General features: G+C 38.2%; 1 protein-coding gene across 3 annotated transcripts; it reads left to right on the top strand.

Annotated features, from left to right (window-relative positions):
• The first annotated feature begins 1,478 nt into the window (after positions 1-1,478).
• Positions 1,479-19,919, top strand: LOC124180079 (eukaryotic translation initiation factor 5). 3 transcript variants are annotated; one of them, XM_046565123.1, is made up of 6 exons: positions 1,479-1,635; positions 1,803-1,953; positions 16,346-16,670; positions 16,919-18,312; positions 18,794-18,979; positions 19,191-19,919. In XM_046565123.1, exons 4-6 carry the CDS (start codon positions 17,287-17,289, stop codon positions 19,311-19,313), a joined length of 1,335 nt encoding a protein of 444 aa, XP_046421079.1. In that variant the 5' UTR covers positions 1,479-1,635; positions 1,803-1,953; positions 16,346-16,670; positions 16,919-17,286; the 3' UTR covers positions 19,314-19,919. The 3 variants fall into 3 exon arrangements, with proteins under 3 accessions (XP_046421079.1, XP_046421077.1, XP_046421078.1); XM_046565121.1 differs by having other exon boundaries at positions 16,913-18,312; XM_046565122.1 differs by lacking the exons at positions 1,479-1,635; positions 1,803-1,953 and adding an exon at positions 10,428-10,576 and having other exon boundaries at positions 16,913-18,312.
• Positions 19,920-20,651: the final 732 nt, after the last annotated feature.

Raw genomic sequence — 20,651 nt, 5'->3', positions numbered from 1 at the left:
GTTCGTTACCGTAACCGTAACCGCTGCGTTAGGGAGGTGAAGGATATAATAAGGATTATAGGAAATCTGTACTACGATTTACAACGGAACAACGCCAACTGATAACGCTTTCGTAGAATCCGTTTTATTGTTAGTAGAATCTAGCCAAATTTGAACTTCGTACTTAAGCGTTTCTACGGTCAGTCATTCAGATTGTAGATACTTACGACATAGAAATGGTCGAACGACGTTATGCACCGGTCTGCTTACTGATATACTTCGAATTCTCACTCATAGGTGGCGATTCAACAGTTTTTTTCTTGTAACTATCTCACAAGTGCACAAAACTATAATCTATAGACTTATAAAAGATAGACTGAGCGCGCAAATGAGCCGCTTGAAGCAAACATTTAAAGGACAGAAATATGCCGGGAGTAGTACTCCTTGCTCTCTCTGATGATATTTGTGGCGGGGATCGAGGCGGTAGAGGGAGAATGAGGCGAAATTATGCGCCTATATCTATAGTTGTCCACTTTCACTACGCCCTTGTCTCCCGGTGTGAAACTGATTGAAAAGAGAGAGCAGCCTCCCGATATATCTCTATCCTTTATATGTAAGCTTCAGTACCTCTTGTAGGAGCGCTCAGTCTATAAGTCTATGCTTCGATCACACATTGAAACAGCGTCGTGGCGAACAGCTACAAAATTGAGGCTATCAAACAGTTACTGATTCTACCCCATTCGGAACATGTACGGTATCGATGAGCTCGGTTATCGAAGCGACAACTTTTTTTTCTTGCGGCAAAGCGTAAGTACGTGTTATCTGCCACAAATCTGCAGCAGGCCTCTTTCATAAGCGCACATATGAAAGTCTTCCTGCAACTGTGAGAACTGGCAGATAGTGGTCTACCGGTAGAGTCATACACTCTGTCGGGTGATGGCCATTGCGTGAACTTGCGACAGAATGATACCTAGGGTTCTGTGCACGAGTTGAGGTCGTAATTAGAAACAGAAAGCAATAGCTGGAGTCGGACCTCTCACTCTAATCGGTGACGTGGTGGGGGAAACACACAGGCTTACAGGGCTCATACAAGTTGCCTTATTATGATTTTCCGCCTAGCGGTTGTTCTCCAGTCTTTCGATCGTGCAACAGAGAGAACCGGCTCCAGGACACCGGATCTGTGTCTTTCGGTTTGGGCTTCAGCGACCCCGTAACTCAACGCTCCTGACGGAATGCTTGCCGACATGTTTGTTTTTTTTACCATTAAACACTTTCAAATTGCTAACATTACCGACTAGCACTTGGCCTCCCCGGATGTAACGGCAAAATTGCCCAGAGCTGGCCTTAATTCTTTGATAGGATCCGGTTACTCGTAATATAGTTTTGTTAACCGTCTTTTGAAGTTTATGCCCATGAGACATCTGGTGGATTTTCCGTGAAACAGGTCGAGTCGAGCACAGCGCAGCAACGCCACTTGGATCGCCTATCCCTTTTATTTTACACCGCTGCCTCTCATACCCATTCTTGTCCGTTCTCCGTTTGCGCTACGACGGAAGTCAGTTTCCCGACTGTTTAATGTTTTATTCATTATTGAAACAGACATCTAGTAGCCGTCGTTCGGGTCGGGTCGTTCCGCTGTAATTTCTTGGCAAAAAAGTAGGTACTTGGTGTGGTTAACGTACTTTTTTCCTCGCTCTGCCTAAGATTGGCGTATAGTCGTTAAAAATTGCATAATCCCAGGTGTTAGTGATTGGTGTTTTGTTCGAGATGAAAGTTTTCCTTCTGCAGCATACACGTACTTTTTGCTTCTTTCTCTTTTACAGGCTATCAAAACTGCACAGCGACTTTGGGTGCTCTCAAAAGGGCGAACCATCTGTCTTGGATTTTTTGTGAATTTTTCTTTTAATTTTCACGCTAGAAGGCGGCCGTCCAGCAGGGCGTTACCATTTTATATGACTTTTCATCAACGTCAAGGTGAGGTTACGCTATTTTTTTTTTTATTTTGTCGTTCTTTAAATTAAATATAACTATCGGTAATTAACACCAGAAGGTTTTTTTTTTTTTTTTCTGCAAAGCTAATTTTAGCAACAGCCATTTTGGATGTGAACTCTGCTCTTGAATGGCTATTACCCTTCGAGAAATCTGATCTTTATTTTTTATCAACTCTACCATCCGACGACAAACCTGGGTACAATATAACACCTACTTCTCGCCCTCCCTTTCTCCTTCCCTCTCTTTGTACTTATATACACTTCAACGCTCTACATCACGTTCCATATTCAAAATGGCCTACCGTTCTCCTCGTTTGAAATATGAACTGTTGTCCAATATACTATACATGCTGCGCAACGTCGATTATAAAGCCCTCTGAAATGATAAATCTACGATAACAACTACCGCTCGCTGACGAACGTGTTCGCCCGATGCGCAAAATGTACGAAACACGGAATTTGAGGGCCCCACACGGTGCGTTCTCTGATTTAAAAAATCGTTATTCATTCGGTGCCAGATGTTATTTCTCGGTTTTCTCAAAACACGAAGAACGAACTGCGAACCTTCTACCGATATTCCCATTGATATTTGATCAGAAATTTTCACATATTGAATTATAATTAGCTATTTATTTTCATCTCCGCCACATCTCGACGGTCCGATTTTGCGTTTTCGATGTACGAAAACAGCCTCGTTACGTCATTGCGTCATTCCGTACCTACATCCGCGTAACTAAGCTTATCACTTGGTCAAGTATGCGCAGGAAACTGTAAAGAATATCTCACGTTTCTAAGTGTGTTCCTGCATTCGTTCAAATTTTGAATTAACCAGCTCACCTATTTTCGTTTCATACCGTTTAGTCCGTTTACACAATACTCGCAAATTTGTTTTCCCTTTGAATCGATTGGTCACTCGCTCTTGACACTTAGACTGCTTCAATATTTTTTCTACCGAGCATAAGAAAGGTAGTCTTTCTGTATTCTGTTATTGTCGATCTGCGTGTATGAGATAATGCATGGTATGCTCGATTCTTCCACGCCATGCAATAATATTAAAATAAATTCATGTACATACATGTACCTATAATAGCGTGTGTGCATTTTTTTTCAATCTATAATAATAATAACGGAGGAGTTGAGAAACAAGCGATTCCCGAAACGCAATTGGCAAACTTCTATATCCTACTACGAAGTGGAACTTTTAAAGTGTGCCGACGGGGTTATGATGTGACGTCATCAAACGGATGCGAGCGTCATGATATATCACGTATAGATGTGTGGATACATACACATATTATATGTACACACATACACATATTATATGTACACATTATCCAACCTTTGACAGCGAAGAAAATTTTTCTTCACGAAATTTCCAAAGCAAGCATGGTTCTTATAACTTTAAGATACATCCATTGGTTTACTGAACATGAATATGCATTCTGTGTATGTTTCTTATACTGAGAATACACTTAAGTAGCATGCGCGTGAACGAAATGATAACAGCAGTGAGCGTATCAACTAATAGCGCTGTACATACGTCATTAGAATTGGTAGGTAAATGATTTCGGTTTGTGTATCGGGTAGACGTAAAAAACTGAGGTTTTTTTTGCCGCCAACGCTAGAAATAAATGTATTTGTGTAGCGTTTTTCGATTGCTTCAAATAGTCCTCCACTGAAGAGATTATGCTATTTGACCGCACGCGACGGGTCAACCATACATGTGTTAAAAAAATTGACACAGATTCAAAATGCCGTTTTTTTCGCGATAACGTATTTGGCGAGATATTTTCAGCGACATCTGTATGATGTTACGAACTACTAACTTTTAGGAAACAATATTCGAGAAGAATTGTCGCACGCGAAAAAATAGTATTATTTCACAATTTAACCCAATCTAAATGGGGCTAACAAGAGGATTATTTTTGAGCGCTTGACAATTAATATTGTCAGTAAATTATGATGAACGATACGACTGTGTGAAGATTCCACTCAGCAACTCACGTACTCGAATTGCACAACGCTGTATATTTTATCTAAAATAATTCTGGTTCTACGCGATTGAATTTGCCACCAATGGTGTGACTTGGAATAAGTTTTTAATTTCGCGGTTCCGAGCTGGAAAATATAAAGACAGTTAGTGATTTATTAAAAATTTATTCTCAACCTGATTCTTCCGTGGAATTGAGTCTTGGAAAAGTGCCGCATCTCGTGGTTCAGGTTTTGCAAAAATAACTCTGTATTCTATTTGAAACTTCCCGCCAGTTGGATCTTTATTGTGGAGTAAACAAAACCACGCCTACAGCCTCGACTCTGATTCATTAATGTATAAATCAATATCGGTAATGATTATACAAATTAATAATATACTTGTCGGTGAATTGCGAAAATATCAATAAAACAACTTTGTTGTAAGACGGTATCAATTTTTGTGCTTATAACATCTTATGTCATGAATTAAAAATTGAAAGCTTCCGTTGATAGAGCAAAATTTCAACACACATAAAATATTAAACTCACACGAGATGAATATTCTTTTTCGTCTACACAGTGATGAAGTACGACCGGTTAACCTTTTCACGGCTAGTCATACAGGGTGGTTGGTTTTAATCGCCCCAGGCGAATATTTCAAAATCGTGATGAGATATAAGACAAAGTCTTACACAAAACTTGTAAAGAATTCATTTTTGACCCGGCTCTCAGCTGCGCATATTTAAAGTGCCGCGTCTATATCTAAAATCAGGCGTTACTTAAATAATCACAAAAACGCCATATTCCATAACGTTGACCCATATCAGCGTCATCTTTCCCCGTTGAAACCTTTCAAGTTTTGCATAGAACTTTTTCTCGTATATCTTTTCCTTTTTGAGATATTCGCTGATGCGATTAAAACCGATTACCCTGAATGAACGTTTGACGTTTGTTTATTTCTCGAAAACACAGATGTTTTTATTTGGAACGATGCACCGATGTCACCTAAGTACGTATTAAAATTTATGGATTGCGTTTTACGAGTTGTAACGCGTAACAATTTACCAGCAGTAAACTTCTGGCAGTGAGTTAGCTATTTTTGGTGAAAATTTTATACATTTACTATATGCCAAAATCTCAGTATGAACTTGTAGTGAAAAGGTGAGTTTACCGATAAAAGTTTTGTTTATTATGCAACTACTTCCGTGAAATTTCGGTTGACACAAAGTATACGCGCTAAAGCCAGGAAAAATAAGATTTGCAAAATTTATTTTAAATGCTGATGCTGGAAGATATTCTACAAGAATATGTGAAAATATTTTAAGTCGGCAAAATTTTTTCCCCACACAATTTGCGATTAAGAGTAAATTCCCTGATTATATACCAATCAGAATTCTCAGTACTAATAAAAGTTCGTATAACGGCACAAAATTATTTGTTCCAGAACTTATAATATTTTACATTGTGAAATTCTACGAGTGATTAAACAAAAGAAATAATCTTTATGAAACGCCTTATATTACATTCTGACGATGTGTATACTTTTGCTTTTGCATTCAAAAGGAAACAATTTCCAGTTGAATAAACTTTTGCAATGACGGTAAATAAACCTCAAGGCCAAACGACAGGAAATATTTTTTAATCTTTTAGGATCCGTTATACATCTACATAAGTGTTCCACGTGATAAAACTATTGTTAAAGATCATACATGCAGAGAATTATACGCAAAATGAAATCCTATCGAACGTAATGTAAAATCACGCGTTAAAAAGAGATATAATAAACTGGAAAGAACAAAAGGAAACACCTAAGGTCCTAAATTAAGAACGCAATACAAAAATAAAAACAAATAAACTATCAGTAATACTGGTTACGCAGTGAGTCCCCTATTTCCCTTTCATTATCCTACTTTTTCTTCGTTCCCCATAAGCACTCTAAAACTGAAGATTTCGCCCAAACGTACCCCAAAGCAGTCAATTTCCCCCTAAGATCTCTCTATTTTTGCCAATCAGTTCCTTTTCCTTTCATAAATTGAAATGGACTAAAAAATCAATTTTATACTCGAGTACAATGTTTATTCTCTCAACTTAACATGGGAATAAAAAAAATAAAAAAAATATTTCACAAAACCATAATTTTTACGGTTTAATTGAGTGTCGTTATCTACGGAATACGTGCGCTTATCCAAAATTATTTTTTTCCTACATTTAGTTGGACATTAAACATTGTTCTCGAGTATCAAATTGACTTTTTCAGTCCATTTTACTTTGTGAAAAAAAAAAGACAATTTAAAAGCATCGAAAATTTCAAAGTATTTCACAATCAAAATTTCAATCTCGCCCCGGCACGTGTCAATATTATCCGTAAATTTCTATATTTAAGGGAAATTTTTTTTTGCTTATAATATGACTATATTTTCGTGGTGCAATGGAAAAAATTTCTAAACGACGGAATTAACGGTCATCCCAGTGTGTATCTAGTTCTGTTCTATTCAGTCAGTACAATGAAAACATATCGGAACCCTAATACCGCCCTATTTTCCCTAAAATTACCTTGACTTGATCACCGTGAAGCCCGCCGAATAAGGAAGGTGCGATGAGAATCACTGTGAGAACGTGCGGTACGTCATTACATAAGATACGGTAGCTTCTGATACAACGTTGTGTAATGTTACACATGGCGCGCTCTACACGCTGCCGAATTGCAATCATACACACGCGTACCTACCAAAAACCTGAGTGTGCGTTCAACGTAACGCGGACTTGACGATTGTTAGTCCACGTTGTCATTCCAAAGACAGTTATGTAAGATAATACGAATATGAAATTTTATGGGAAATTGAAAAGCTGCGAGAGTAATCAATGCCTTTGAAGCATAAATCGGATATCTTTTTGAATTGTACTTCTGGTGAATTGGTTCCATCTGTTTATCGTAATTCAGAATATAACAAATGATTGTAGGATTTATTTTCTCGCCCATGAAATATAATCGATATGTAGGATGTTTATATGAATGATTTAGTAGCGATATATGTATATAGTGATGGTGGGAAGGAATTTAAACTCGGTCGTACCGGGAAGGAGAGGCACGAGCATAAGCGTATTATATCCTGTGACGTGTGTACAAACTTTATCGATTCATGTTTTCTATCATTTGCATACCATGATTTTCCGGTACGTCATTATTACGCCACGTAATCAATTGCGCATTTTATTCGTATTTCGATTATCACACCTTTGGTAGTGAAATTAACAGTAATAAAAACAAACAACGATTAACACGAAACGGCTTGTCAGATCTGATTTTAAGCGTTCCGTTGAAAACTCTGTTACCTCGTCTAGGCAATAGCTCTGCAGGTTCTCTGAATTCAAAGGTCTCGTTTGCTTTGTCATTTATTAGGTTTTCGCACTGCTTCATTCGACATTATGAGATATGCAGTTAGCAAAGCCCGCAATTTCGCAATTTTAGCATTGGCTGAAACGCAGTGAATTATACTAAGGTGAAAATAATTTCTATTTTCAAAACTTGGCTGCTTCAAAGTCAGTACAAAATTGCTAAACAGTGACACCCCCCCTAATATCTCGTTACGCGTTACTAACTTCAGCCTCGTAATTGTCGGTGAAAATTTGAGAGTCTGTTGTCCCGATGAAAAAATGATCAGTTTTAATCATGAAATGTGCGGGTGCGGCAATGACTTTACGTCCATGTGGACTCCTGACCTCTAGGCTGAATATTATCCGTGCGGGGGATAAGGTTGAAGTTCGCAAGGTTAGCGTGACGATGCATTTTCATAAGCAATCGTTATTTCGCAACTTCGGGATTATGTGAAATTCAATAGTCTGCAGTAACGTGCCAAATAACTATACTCGTATATTTTGCAAACTCAACTACTTCAGAGTCACTCTGAATTTGCAAAATACAGTGATTTTTTACAACGTTTTCTTACGTTCACGCGAGTAACTACGACGGTGTGGAAAGAGTTACGTGGTGTCGGAAAAAGAGATCGATGCGCCGAGTGTAAAACAATAATCTAACTGACGTAATATTAAACCTACTTTACATTGATGCGAAATAGCATCAGCCAAAAACGTCGTTCTGCTGAGTCTTGGGGAGGTGGATCTTTTCGTTAGATCGCGTTTCTAATAATAAACCATTTTTATACATAACCATGCTATGTAGAGTTACGAAAATACAATGCGAAGATTCGTTGATGAGAAAACTGTAAAAAACAATAATACAAGGTTCATGATTGAAGACAAATGTCGCGCGTTGGCTTCTTTATTGTAGGTGGTGGACTCGGACGTCACGCGAAGCCAAACGATACATGCGAGATTATTGTAATAACACAAGCATTGCACTTCAGTGTGGGACAGAAGTAGGAAGTCAAAAATTGTAATTTTTATTCAATACCTATTTGCAATACTAGTAATTATAATATTACAATGCTTTGAGAGTCTGAAGCTTTTGGAGATATTGCAAGCTGTATCGTTATCACAGTTTGCTTTCAAGATTTCTAAGCGATTTATTTATTATTTAATTCCGATTAGAATGAAGTATATTGAAATTGCCAGGATTTCACTTAATTTTCAACTTTAAGAGATTGTATTCAGCAACGCGTCGATCCTTTCACTCGGATGAAGTAGTGATTCGACAAAGATCTTGACTGACTTGCACGTAAAGACCCGTGTCTGCCTGTAACTTCTCTTTAGCTTCCAGAGAGATGAGAGCGTTTTGTGTATGATGTTCCAGAAATAAACAACGTGTGACTGTAGTACTTGCAATATATCTTTTCAATAACGGTGACCAGCTAAATCTAGTAAGAATCTTCAACACTGCGTTTTCCTGTGCCTACCAAAGTGTACTTGAAATGCGATACTTGTTCACCATCGTCTATCCCAATTGCTTGATTATTTACATAAGATGGATTCGTAATGTCGCCTAACATGAGACTCATCAACAGAATATAGCAGTTCCATGTACAAAAAAAAAAAAGAATACGCAGGAATCAAATTCAAGCAACCAAGGTGTATCTTTGGGTCGTCAAGGGGTGTAAAATTCTTCAGGTCGGGTCGGATCGGATCGGATAATATGGATTACTTTTCGGGTCGGATTGCCCAAAAATTCGGGTACCCGAAAATCTCGAGTTCCTCGAAAATCTCGGGTTTGCCGAAGATTGCAGGGATCTCAAAAATTTTGGTCACGGCTGTTTTCACTTCTCCAAAAAGACCGGAATTTCTGAAGTGAACGGAGATTTTTGAAGATTTCGCACTTGTGTCATTTCCAAAACCCCGGAAAATCTAAAGGACAATTTCGTAGTCGTCTGGTATTTTGAGGTTTGGAGGTTCTAGTCTCAAAAATCAGACTAGAGGCTCACAGAAAATTATACTCTCGGATTCCTTCACATCTGCTTCATTAGCATATCATCGTGAAATGATTTTACTATCGTCCAGTAGGGGTGTGCAGGTACTAAAATTCTCTGGCTCGGGTCGGGTAAAATGGATTAATTTTGGAGCAGGTTCCCGGAAACTTCGCGTACTCAAAGATTTCGGGATTGTCAAAACCCCGACTCGAACCCGAGTTCGAATACCCGAGATTTCAGGAACCCGCACCCCCCTGATCTTAACTGCTAGACATTTTTTAACAACTACAGTATACACGCCATTTTACATTTTTTGACTCAATTCAAATACCCATTTTCCTTTTCAAATACATATAAGTCAGGAAAGCACCTCGATTTGTTCATTTAAAAGGTGCCTCAAGTTCCGAAGATTCGTTTGAACGAAACGAGATACAGGCTTGTATACCAGGCTCGTTTTTACGCCAAAAATTTCCCACCGCTGAGACTCGAAATACGAGAGACCGCAATCAGTTGCTTCAATCGGGTTAAATTGTTTCAAAATTTTTCTGAACGATAGAATAGGGTTGATGTTTCAAATTTTCGTTGAGTAGAACGGAATACATTTTTACAAGCATTTTCCATTTCGTATTTCAAACGCATCGGTAAAAGCTGCATTTTGCCCAACCTTGCAGTAAAAAATTTGGTAAAAGACCTGCAATCTGAAATGTTATTAAAAATTAAAAATATTATACCGGATATATAACGGATGACCTATTCCTGTATATCTATAGGTACGAACCCTTGGATAATTCCGACACATTCATTGCCACCGACGGCATCTTTTTCTCATGTTTAAACAAGTGGCGGCAGAATACACCGGCGGCCTTAAATGTGTCGGAATAAATCTGAGGGTCTGTACACGGTACGTATTAATTAAAGTATATCGCGCGCCGCAAACTTTCCGCATTGCACTCGCGAAAATTCGGCCTTGCCAATACGTGTAGAGGAAGTACGTGTCGCACCCTGAATGCGCCCGTAACTGACGTCGTCGTTGAGGACGATCAATAGGCACCATCTCGACGTCCGCCTTACAGTTAAACGACGCTTGCGCAAAACGCGGGGGTATAATCGGCTGGCGAATATCGTCCGGGACACGAACGGCAAACTCTGCTCAGTAGAGAGCTAAATCTCCGTCGTATTGTTATCGGGGGCATATCACCTGCCGCATTGTAGTAGAGCAGCGAAACACCAGAGCCACCATACGCAAATCTCGACTTATGCGTCATCACCGAGAAGGTAACTTTACGTGTACGCGACGTTTATTGTAAATCGCACGATTTAAGTCAAGCCCTTCCTCTAACGCCCGGGTCATTCGCTGGAAGTAGGAAGTTTCCGGGCTCAAAATACGTGCGTTGGGTCTGCAAAAATTAAACTCTTAATTCCAATTGACCTGCTGCTAAGGCTTCAACCGCGTAATTCAGGCCGTTTGCCGAATATTTTCTGTACAATGTCATAATTTGGAACTTCTTGTGCGTAATCCTTCCGCACGACGGACTGAATAATGCGAGGCTTTTTCTCAATATCGAAAGAACTACAAAAAAAATGGACTCGAGTTTGGGTGATTTTCAACGCTGAGCATGACAAGAGACTCTACATGTGCAGGTGAAACTATATTTTAACAGTGCGGTAACAGAGCCATGCTTGATGGTTGTGAATAAATGGCAAATCATGCTATTTTGTCACAAAAAAGGAATATTCTGGATCAACGCTTAATCTATGTTACAGAAATCCGCGAAAAGAACGTTATGAATGTCTTCAGTTTACGTTCCGAAAGGAATGGAAAGGAATATTAGAATCATAAGTATGATAGTCACGTCGTATAATGACTTACTGTATTAAATCAATATTCGAAGCTCATTGCTGTTGCATATTGCAGAAAGTGTTCGTTTTGCTTCTGATTGTGAATTATTGCTGTTATAATATATTGGTCAGTCGCGAAGTAATTATTACTGCAGTTCACATTCACGGTGAAGAAAATATCGCAATGTGTGTACGATAAAACATCGATACGTAGAGTTTTTTAAATACGTATATAGAGATTTTCTGCCATATGCAATGGGCGTGACCCCGAATTTGTATTCAGGAATATCATTCTCTTTATTCTGTCATAATTCCATCTGATTTCGATTGACATATGTTTATTTGGAATATCTATATCTACACCATTTCGAGGAAATTTTAATACGACATCGCCACTTCGAAGAGACAAGCATATTGTTAATTTATCGTGCACAAATAAACACGTCTATCAATCAATCAACACTCTAGGTGGATGTCGCGTTACAAATCTGAAGTGGCATGTCCCTGGTGCGGTCATTTTGTCATTATATCACCGTAATTTATACATATGTACCAGAAATGTGTTGCTTGTCAGATTATTCCAAAATATTGAAATGTGATCGGTATATTTGAAAAATCGCATGCCTGCTAACTAGTAAGGCGTGGGCCTGGGCTAAAACACGCATACCAATCTTTGATCAACGTTACAGGGCCAGAGAAAAGCAAATACCTACGTAATGGGTACAATAAACTTGCGAATGTAATCTATTGACTTTGAGTCTGCGGTATCCGCAGTCTCGAGAGGCTCGATGGTGTTCATCAATAGAAACATTTCAGCGGTGATTTCATTGAAATACATCAAGTGCATCAAGAAATTACCCCGTTTGTTGGGTGCCCTCTTTGGGGGTGATTTTCACCTCCTTAAACCATTTTCCGCCGGTAAAAAAAAAAATATTTATATTAGGGTGGGCAAAAAAAAAAAAATCATTTTTCTTGCCTGGATCGAAAAACTTGATTTGTGTGCTAAAACAAATTAGCCGTGAAAAGAGAGCCCTGTAGCTCAATTTTAAAACGTCACTCACGGGACTTTTGTATTTCGTTTCTGATTAACACGTGAAAAATCAGAGGGATCAGCGACAGGGTATGAGCCTATATTGCTGAATAAGCGCATAGTGCACTTGCGTTTTTTTTTTTTTTTTACAAACTTTTTGAGTCAAGTTGTTTGAGTGTTACAACATCTTATCGGGCGGATGGGAATTACTGTTTGATTCCAAAAATCTTGAGCTTTTTCGATCGTGATATTTGCACTCTTTCGAATGGTTCGCTTCAGCGAAGTATGGGTGCAGAAAAAAAAACATTAAAAACCCAACGATTGCCCCGTCGCTGTCCCTACGATATTTCACGTGTTCATCATTTTAATATTGAGCTACAGAACTCTCTTTTCACAGGAATTTGTTTTAGCACGCAAATAAACTGTTTCGATCCATGCTAAGAAAAAAATGTTGTTGAGCCATCCTAATGTGTATAAAATTGAATGTTTATTATGCTGTATTGGTACACCTGGTACCACGTGACTTAACCGCGGAACTCTATGCCGATTGCGAGTCACGTGATACCAGGTGCACCAACGCAACAACGGTAATTATAAAACTTTACCGCACGATCATGGCTTCTCCAAGCCGTTGACGATCGCCACATTCCAATAGTTGTAGGATTACATTTCCTCACGTCATTGTATGTGTTCGAGCATTGCATGTAAAATTGTGCTGACTATGGCTTTTTCGTATCCACGATACGCGTACCTAGTTAATAGTCAACATAGGTAAACCTCGAGGAGCTATTCACTTACAGACTATATGTGACAAGCGATTGCAAAATTTCAGTGATTTCACACGATTCCCTATAATTTCACTCGATTTCACTCGATTTCAACCGATTTTCGATGATTTAAATTTCGAACGATATTCAGCGATTGCGAGCAACTTCCATCTTGATTTTAAACAATTTAAGCGATTTTTGGTCGGAAACTAAGTGATTTGTGCTTTGGTTCCGAATGATTTCAAGCAATGTTCAACGATTTCAATTGATTTTTAAGCCATCTCTTAGGAACCGCCTCATATAATAAACTATTCAAAACAAACATTAGTCTTATCGAACTAGGCATCAACTAAACGCCCTATTTCCCGTAGAATCGGGGATTTTTGTTCGAATGAAAAAAACGTTTTGAGACCTAATAAACCTGAAAAATAAACAAGAAACGAAAATCAACGCTATACGAACTTCAACTCTTAATGAAAATGCGAGAATCGTACAAAATATAAAAGCGAATTTGATATCACTGATTTAACAAAGGAGAAAACTTTCGAAAACCAAGTGCAGGAAAGCATAACTTTGTGTTCGAAAGTTTATACAGGTTGATTCGTGGGAGCCGTCAGAATGAATCAAAAGTTACGATAGGAGAAAAACCCACTACAAAATCTCCTACAATGTTATTTATGCCAATGACAATGAACATGGGCAAAACAACATCGCTATACACAGAAGTGATAAAACTGAGTGAATTCGAGTATCACATGCTAAGATATTGAACAATCCGAGAAGAGGTTTCACAAGTAAAACGTTTAAAATGATTAAACTTGATTGCTCTTATTACGGTGGTTCTGGTTCCCGTTTTTCACCGTCTTGACATTTTTTCATTCGGTGTTCTTTTCTTTTGAGACACGATTTGTCTCCGACTGTCCTTTGAACCATTTCTCTTTCCATTTGTTTAGTCAACAACAACATCACGGCTGTCAAAGCCGCAGTGTAGGGGCCCGAAGATTTTCGCTATCATGACCCTGGGATTAAGCCCTCGCGAAAACCGTCCAAATGATCGATAAAACCTGACCCGCGTGTGCGACAGACTATCCAAAAATAATTACAAACACAAAAGAAAAAAAAAAAATCGAATCGCGGTACAAGGGAAATAACACGCATACTCGACCTCTACAAATGCAATTTCAAGCAGATCTAGCCCTCTGCAAACAGCTTTTGGAAATCTCATTACGATGGTGCTTACAAGTGATGCGGTTCACATAAATAGGTCACGCGTGTAACGAGATATTTGAAAAAAGGAATAAAAGTATAATCTCACACCGATCCCGCCCTTCACTACGATGATGAGAAAATTACAAAAATTGCAAATTACGTATTGAAGGTATTGAACAGCGGCGTTTTCTTAGAAAATCGAATGTCTCGACGACGGTATGAATCAAACATATCAGCCCATTTTATTCGCACGTTTCTTCTAATTAACGTCATTTTTTAAATGCTTCCGTAAAATTCTGGATTTTTGCTACTTGCGCGTATTATGACGTTAATTTTCTTTCTCTCTACGCACAAGTCCGTTATCATCAAACCTAGAATGTGTTTTATGTAATTGTGAATATTTCCTAACGGTTTCTACGCATCATAGCTTGAGAAGTTGGGCGCCAATTGACTGAGACAATATAAAATTCTTTATTCAAAAATCTTACCAATCTAGAAAGATGGTATCCTTGAGGGATTTCGGCGTTATCTATAAGGATCGTTGGAGCGGAGACCGGCCGAAACCGTTGCGCTAAATTGGTGTTCAGGGAAAGCGAAGCACGTAACTTTTTTTAGTACTGCCGATGCCTGAAATTAGGAAAATATACAGAGGTCAGATACCAGTACTTACCCACGGATATCCATCGACTGATGATATTAAATTGTGGAAAAGAGATTCCTTAATTACAGTTACTCATTTCGCTGTTGAACGGCTCCTAGGCCACTGTAAAGTAAATTACAATGTGTTCAATGGAAGACGTTCCAAGGCAGTTCCGGCGCTTCAGTGTGCATATTTGCTAAGAGCTACGCGTACTATTTTAGTCTACATGCAGATCCATGTGACGGTAAAAATGAGAATGTCACAGAAACCCGTCTTCAATGCTGTTTAACACTTCTAGAATCCGTATGTCTCATCAAAATAGTTACCTTTTTCAAAAAGACGTACTAATTTTGTATATTTGCCTTGTATAAAAAACGTCTCTGCAAAATTGTTCAAAAGATCGGTTTTCGACACGTTTGTTTTCTGGGTACAGTTTCAAAAGGGTATTAATTAATTTTTAATTAATTTTTAATGGTTTCTTCGTGTTTGATACGTTTGGATCTTATGCTCTTGGCTTTTATTTATAATTCAAGTTTCCCTTTAACTGATATCAATTTTTCGAAATATCATAAATATTATGAAAATATTCGAGTGCTTTAGGATGCTGTAGTATGTGTGTAGCAACTATAGTCGTGTCTTAAAACGTGACTACTCATTTAACATATTTATATTTACCAAATTTATTCCCTTTTAATGTAGTGAATCCGTTTTCTCAACAAATGGCGTTAATTATTACGAAGAAATATTTTAAATTTAGTTTAACCCAGAAAACGCATGTACCTTTTTTCCCTGCCGTCTAACACATGAGCGGGATAGTTAACAACCCCACGCTTTTCTCGTTCGTAAAATCTTTCCAAAACCGATAATGGGACTAGTAAGTACACAAATCTTTTCGTTTTTTAATAAGGAAACGAACGGTGAAGACCAAATCCAATTTTGATGAAGCTTAGTTAGTGAAAAATTCAATCAACTGCAAAAAGTGCTAAAAAAAAAGCACTTTGGCAGAGAAAATTGCTTTGATATGCAAAGTACATGTATTTTTTAACAAGTTCAATATTTTTGTTTGATTAAAAAAGTAAAATTCACTCACAGCAAAGTCGGATAGTTAGCTACCCCAGCAGTTTAAGATCGCAGCCAGATAGTGAAACTGAATTGTGGTCACGGTCCCCAGCCGATAATGTCACTTTTTTAGCTTAAGAGAGCAGTTTGAAAGATGGCTGCGATAGTTAACTACCCCGTACATGCGTTCTAGGGTTAACTTAATACGAACTTGAAGTGCATATCATTTCAGAAATTACATGGAGTAAAGTTATTTTTTCAGATTCGTCTAAAGGCGTTAATCAATTATAGGTATAGGAATCTTGTTTTTACCAATGAATTTTTGAGAATAATGCTGATGAGATTGATAATATGAATGGGACTTCCAAATCGTAGAAATTAAATACTTATTGAAAACACGTTATTCACAACCGAGAGACTTTCATGATAATTTGATATAATTCAATTTATTTTCATATAAAAATTTATTAAAAGAGGTATTATTTTTTTTCTTCCAACAGAAACATCCAGGATATCCAGAGGGAAAGGATCGGTGTATTGCAGCAAAGGCGGCGGAGGGCGGACATTGTCCAACGGTCCCAAGATTTGCAGAACCATCTCTTCCACGCAGGCTAATCTTTCGCTATCGACAACCGGTCGAACAATAATATCGGTGTGGCGTTCAGGCTTTATTGAAGGCAAGAGCGGTAGACAGGCAGCGTGTATGATCATTGAAGACCACCCCCCTCTGCCCACCAGACCGAGGCAAAATCCGCACCAAGATACCACCCAACGTTTTCTAAACCATCTGGTCCTGCCCAAACACAGGACCTCAAAATTTTCCAGGTGATTTTTGTCACACTTTACTGTGTTCAGTACACAGAAATTAAGTTTGTCATGAACATAAATCTACCAATCTTGCATATTTTAATTGAATGATTACAGTATAATTCGACCAATAGTCTTATTTTTACAACTACATATTGCTTTGTTATATAATAATAAAATATATAACTTCGTCTGAGATCCCTGATCTCCTTTAACACTGTAAATATGTTGAAAATTGAATGATTTGTAATCATTTTCAGTAATAGGCATCGGAAGCTTCAACCATTCAGGGAAACGTGACTGTCGTCACAAGGTATCGCGGCATACCAAACCGCAACAACGAAAACAACCAGCCCTGACTTGACACGTTGTTTGCTACCGGTAGGTAGCCACTGCCAGGCAAGGTCGTCACTGCTCAGCAATCAAACTGTTGCTCAAAACCGTCAAAATAAAATATAGAAGTTTGAGGACGTTACCGACCTGAGCTCCAGAGACAAGGTGTACGGCAAGAGCACGAAGCAAAACATTCGTACAAGCTGCTTCTACGTTTCGCAAAAACGTCTCGTCAAAAGTTGTTACAGTTTGAACGAACTCATAAACTTGCGAGAAGTAGAAGGCGAAAATACCAGTCACCATGGGAAGTCTAAACGTCAATCGGGCTGTTAGTGATGCTTTTTATCGCTACAAAATGCCTCGGATTCAAGCCAAGGTAGAGGGCAAAGGCAATGGAATAAAAACTGTAATCGTCAACATGATAGAAGTCGCCAAAGCCATCGGGAGACCCCCCACGTATCCAACAAAGTACTTTGGATGCGAACTTGGAGCTCAGACTCAATTTGATTTTAAAAATGAAAGATTCATCGTTAACGGATCTCATGATGCAACCAAACTTCAAGATCTTCTCGATGGATTCATCAGAAAATACGTTTTGTGTCCTGCTTGTGACAATCCGGAAACTGAACTGCTTATCAGCGCAAAAAAGGGAACGATTTCTCAGGGATGCAAAGCCTGTGGTCATCATAACCTCCTTGAATTCAACCACAAACTCAATACATTCATATTGAAGAATCCACCAAGCCTGAACCCAGCAGCCACAGGAAGTTCTCTTACTGAAGGAAAGCGTGGCAAACGTTCTAAGAAAACTAACGGTGATACTAACGGTGATCGTTCAGGTTCCCCTGAAAACGAAAACAGTACTACGGATATAATAGTTCAAGCTCCGACTAAAATTGCTGTTGAAGATGAATACGATCAGTGGGCAGTTGATGTCTCTGAAGAGGCAGTGCGAGCTCGGCAACAGGATTTAACAGATGGAGCAAAAGGCATGACTATCAGTGATGATCTCGAAAAAACCGAAAAAGAACGCATGGACATTTTTTACGAGTTGGTTAAACGTCGACGTGATGCTGGCCAACTTGATAGCCACAAGGAACTTGTTAGCGAGGCTGAGCGTCTTGAGATCAAATCGAAAGCCCCGTTGGTTCTTGCTGAGCTATTGTTTGATCATGCTATTGCCATCCAAGTCAAAAAGCATCGCGTACTACTACTTCGTTTTACTCACGACGATGCTAAAGCACAGAAGTATTTGTTAGGAGGCATAGAACAGGTCATCGCTCTCCATAAAGATTCGTTGATGCCAAAAGTTCCTGGAATCCTGAAGGTAAGAAACGACTATTTTGGGGATTTTGTTTTTTTTTTATTTGCTTATTTTTTTTATTCATGAGGCTGAATACTTTATCTACAAGATGTAAAAAAAAGTTAAGTTTTTTGCAATGAGCACGACCTGACGATCGCATTCTTAATTTGGAATAGTTTAGTAGTTTAGCTCCTTAGGTGGTTTAACAAAGGAGATTGGAGCAAATTGTCATATATTAGAAATATTTCGAAGTCGCTAATGAAACCATGGAAAAAATGGATATAGACAAGTAGATAGAACTATTTTATTTCACTCTTGAAACTTAACAACTTTGATATATAATCCCATTTTTCAGTGAAACCTATCGTTCCCATAATACTATTACTATGAAAATCACTACTCCACTCAAAATGAGACACCCTATATAGATATTAATTTTTGACAAAATGCATAATAAACTTTAGTTTATTGGCTATTGAATAATACTACATTACTTGTTTTTCAGCTTTTCTACGACTCTGATATATTAGAAGAAAAAGCTTTACTCGAGTGGGCCAGCAAAGTTAGTAAGAAGTATGTTTCCAAAGACTTGGCCCAGGAAATCCATGACAAAGCGGCACCATTCCTAACGTGGTTGAAAGAAGCTGAAGAAGAAGACTCCGATTCCCAGGAAGAAGATGATGATCTTGAGGTAGGCATCTAGGAACTAGTTTTATGCTAATTTCTTCAACTAGTATAATCAGTAATCGCCAAGTCATGAATACTTTACATTTTAAAAACGAATGAAGTGGTGTTCAGTAAGGTTGGATGAAAATATCGTTACACAGAAAGTCCAAACAAATAGATTCTTTTATATTAAGATTGAATTTTTTGAATAAAGACTATGTTCATTTATTTTCTAGATCGAATACGACGATAGAGCCAAGCAACCGCTGAAACAACAGCAGCAGCAGCAACAACAGCCCACCAAGAAACCTCTTATTGATGACTCAGAAGAAGACGATGTTGACATTGATGCAATTTAAAGAGTACGGAAATGTGTTGATTGAAGAAGACAAAAAATATACCTGAAACAGGGAAGTTGTCTTAGCACAATGTCAGTTTATATTAGAGTTTTCTTACTTTACTGTATTAGTATTCACACCACAGTTTACATCGCGCATACTTTGCTTAAATAATTACCTTCGACGAGTATCAATTCATAACAATTTCTCAAGTTGTTCTAAATAAAAATTTTCTTGGGCCTAAATATACTGGCAGTAAACTCTGCTTGAGGATATTTCAACGTGTTGCAATTTTTAATTGCATTTTATGCAATGTACTATACTTATAAATATTGCTGACAGGGAAAAAAAAAACAAAAAAAATTTTTAACTACTAAATCGTTCAAATTTTGAAGTACTTCTAATTTATTATCAATGTTTCTATGATATTTCGTTTTGAATTTAATATTGCTATTATTCATTTCGATCGTATTGTACCGTTGTCGAATAATAATTAATATCCAATCCCGTAATATATCAATAGTTACATCTGTTAAGACAAAGTTGGCCTGCTGAGAACGTTCATTATTGTACATCAATTTACTATTCTGATGATAATTATTCAAATAAACGTTTATCGCAATTGAATTCGTCTATGCTCTACGTTACAGCATAGAGTAACCACATTCTTTTTAAGACCGTGCAAGCAATCAAACAAACTATAAAAATGATGAAAATTCGTGTTGTGCAGTAGCGTATCGAAAACGCGTTGATTTTTAAACTTTTTTTGCGTACGAGAATAGTCTTAAATGACTTTCTAATACGCAGTAGATCTTTGTAATTAGCCCAATCTCAAATGGTCTCAACCAATGACATCCAATTATCCATGAATGTGTTCTGCATCACTCACTGCTTCAGTGATGCTTAAGTGTGAAGTACCGGGTAACCGGGTGACCAAGCACATTGAAAATTAGTTCCAAAAACCTATTTCGTATTCGAGGGAGCTAATAAATCGGGAACACGAAAAACGCATCTATGGGTACTTAGGAGCGCGGGTTGGTTTGCATGCGAATTGACACCGACGTGTAAAAGGTTGTTACCACGGTAACTAGCGAGGAGCCCTTCTTTGGGGCTGGTTTCATCGTTCCTACTCCGGGCACTGAAAGCGCTGACAGATAGAAATGTTTTGGAAAAAGTTTGCAAACAAACGTCCATAAAATAATTTTCGGTATACGTTTAAGAGCCGTCAATCACGCTTTCAACCTAACCCAGGTAGCATGTGATAACGAGTTTTCGATTCAGACCGGGAGCGCTTTACGGCAGAATTGAGCATGATTGTTACATGCTGCTGCAGCATGGGCCGAACAGCAGCATGCACGG

The sequence above is a fragment of the Neodiprion fabricii genome, chromosome 4 (assembly GCF_021155785.1).
Source record: "Neodiprion fabricii isolate iyNeoFabr1 chromosome 4, iyNeoFabr1.1, whole genome shotgun sequence".
Lineage (NCBI taxonomy): Eukaryota > Metazoa > Arthropoda > Insecta > Hymenoptera > Diprionidae > Neodiprion > Neodiprion fabricii.
The sequence above is the reverse complement of the archived record's forward strand: the minus strand, read 5'-3'. Positions and strand labels throughout refer to the sequence as shown.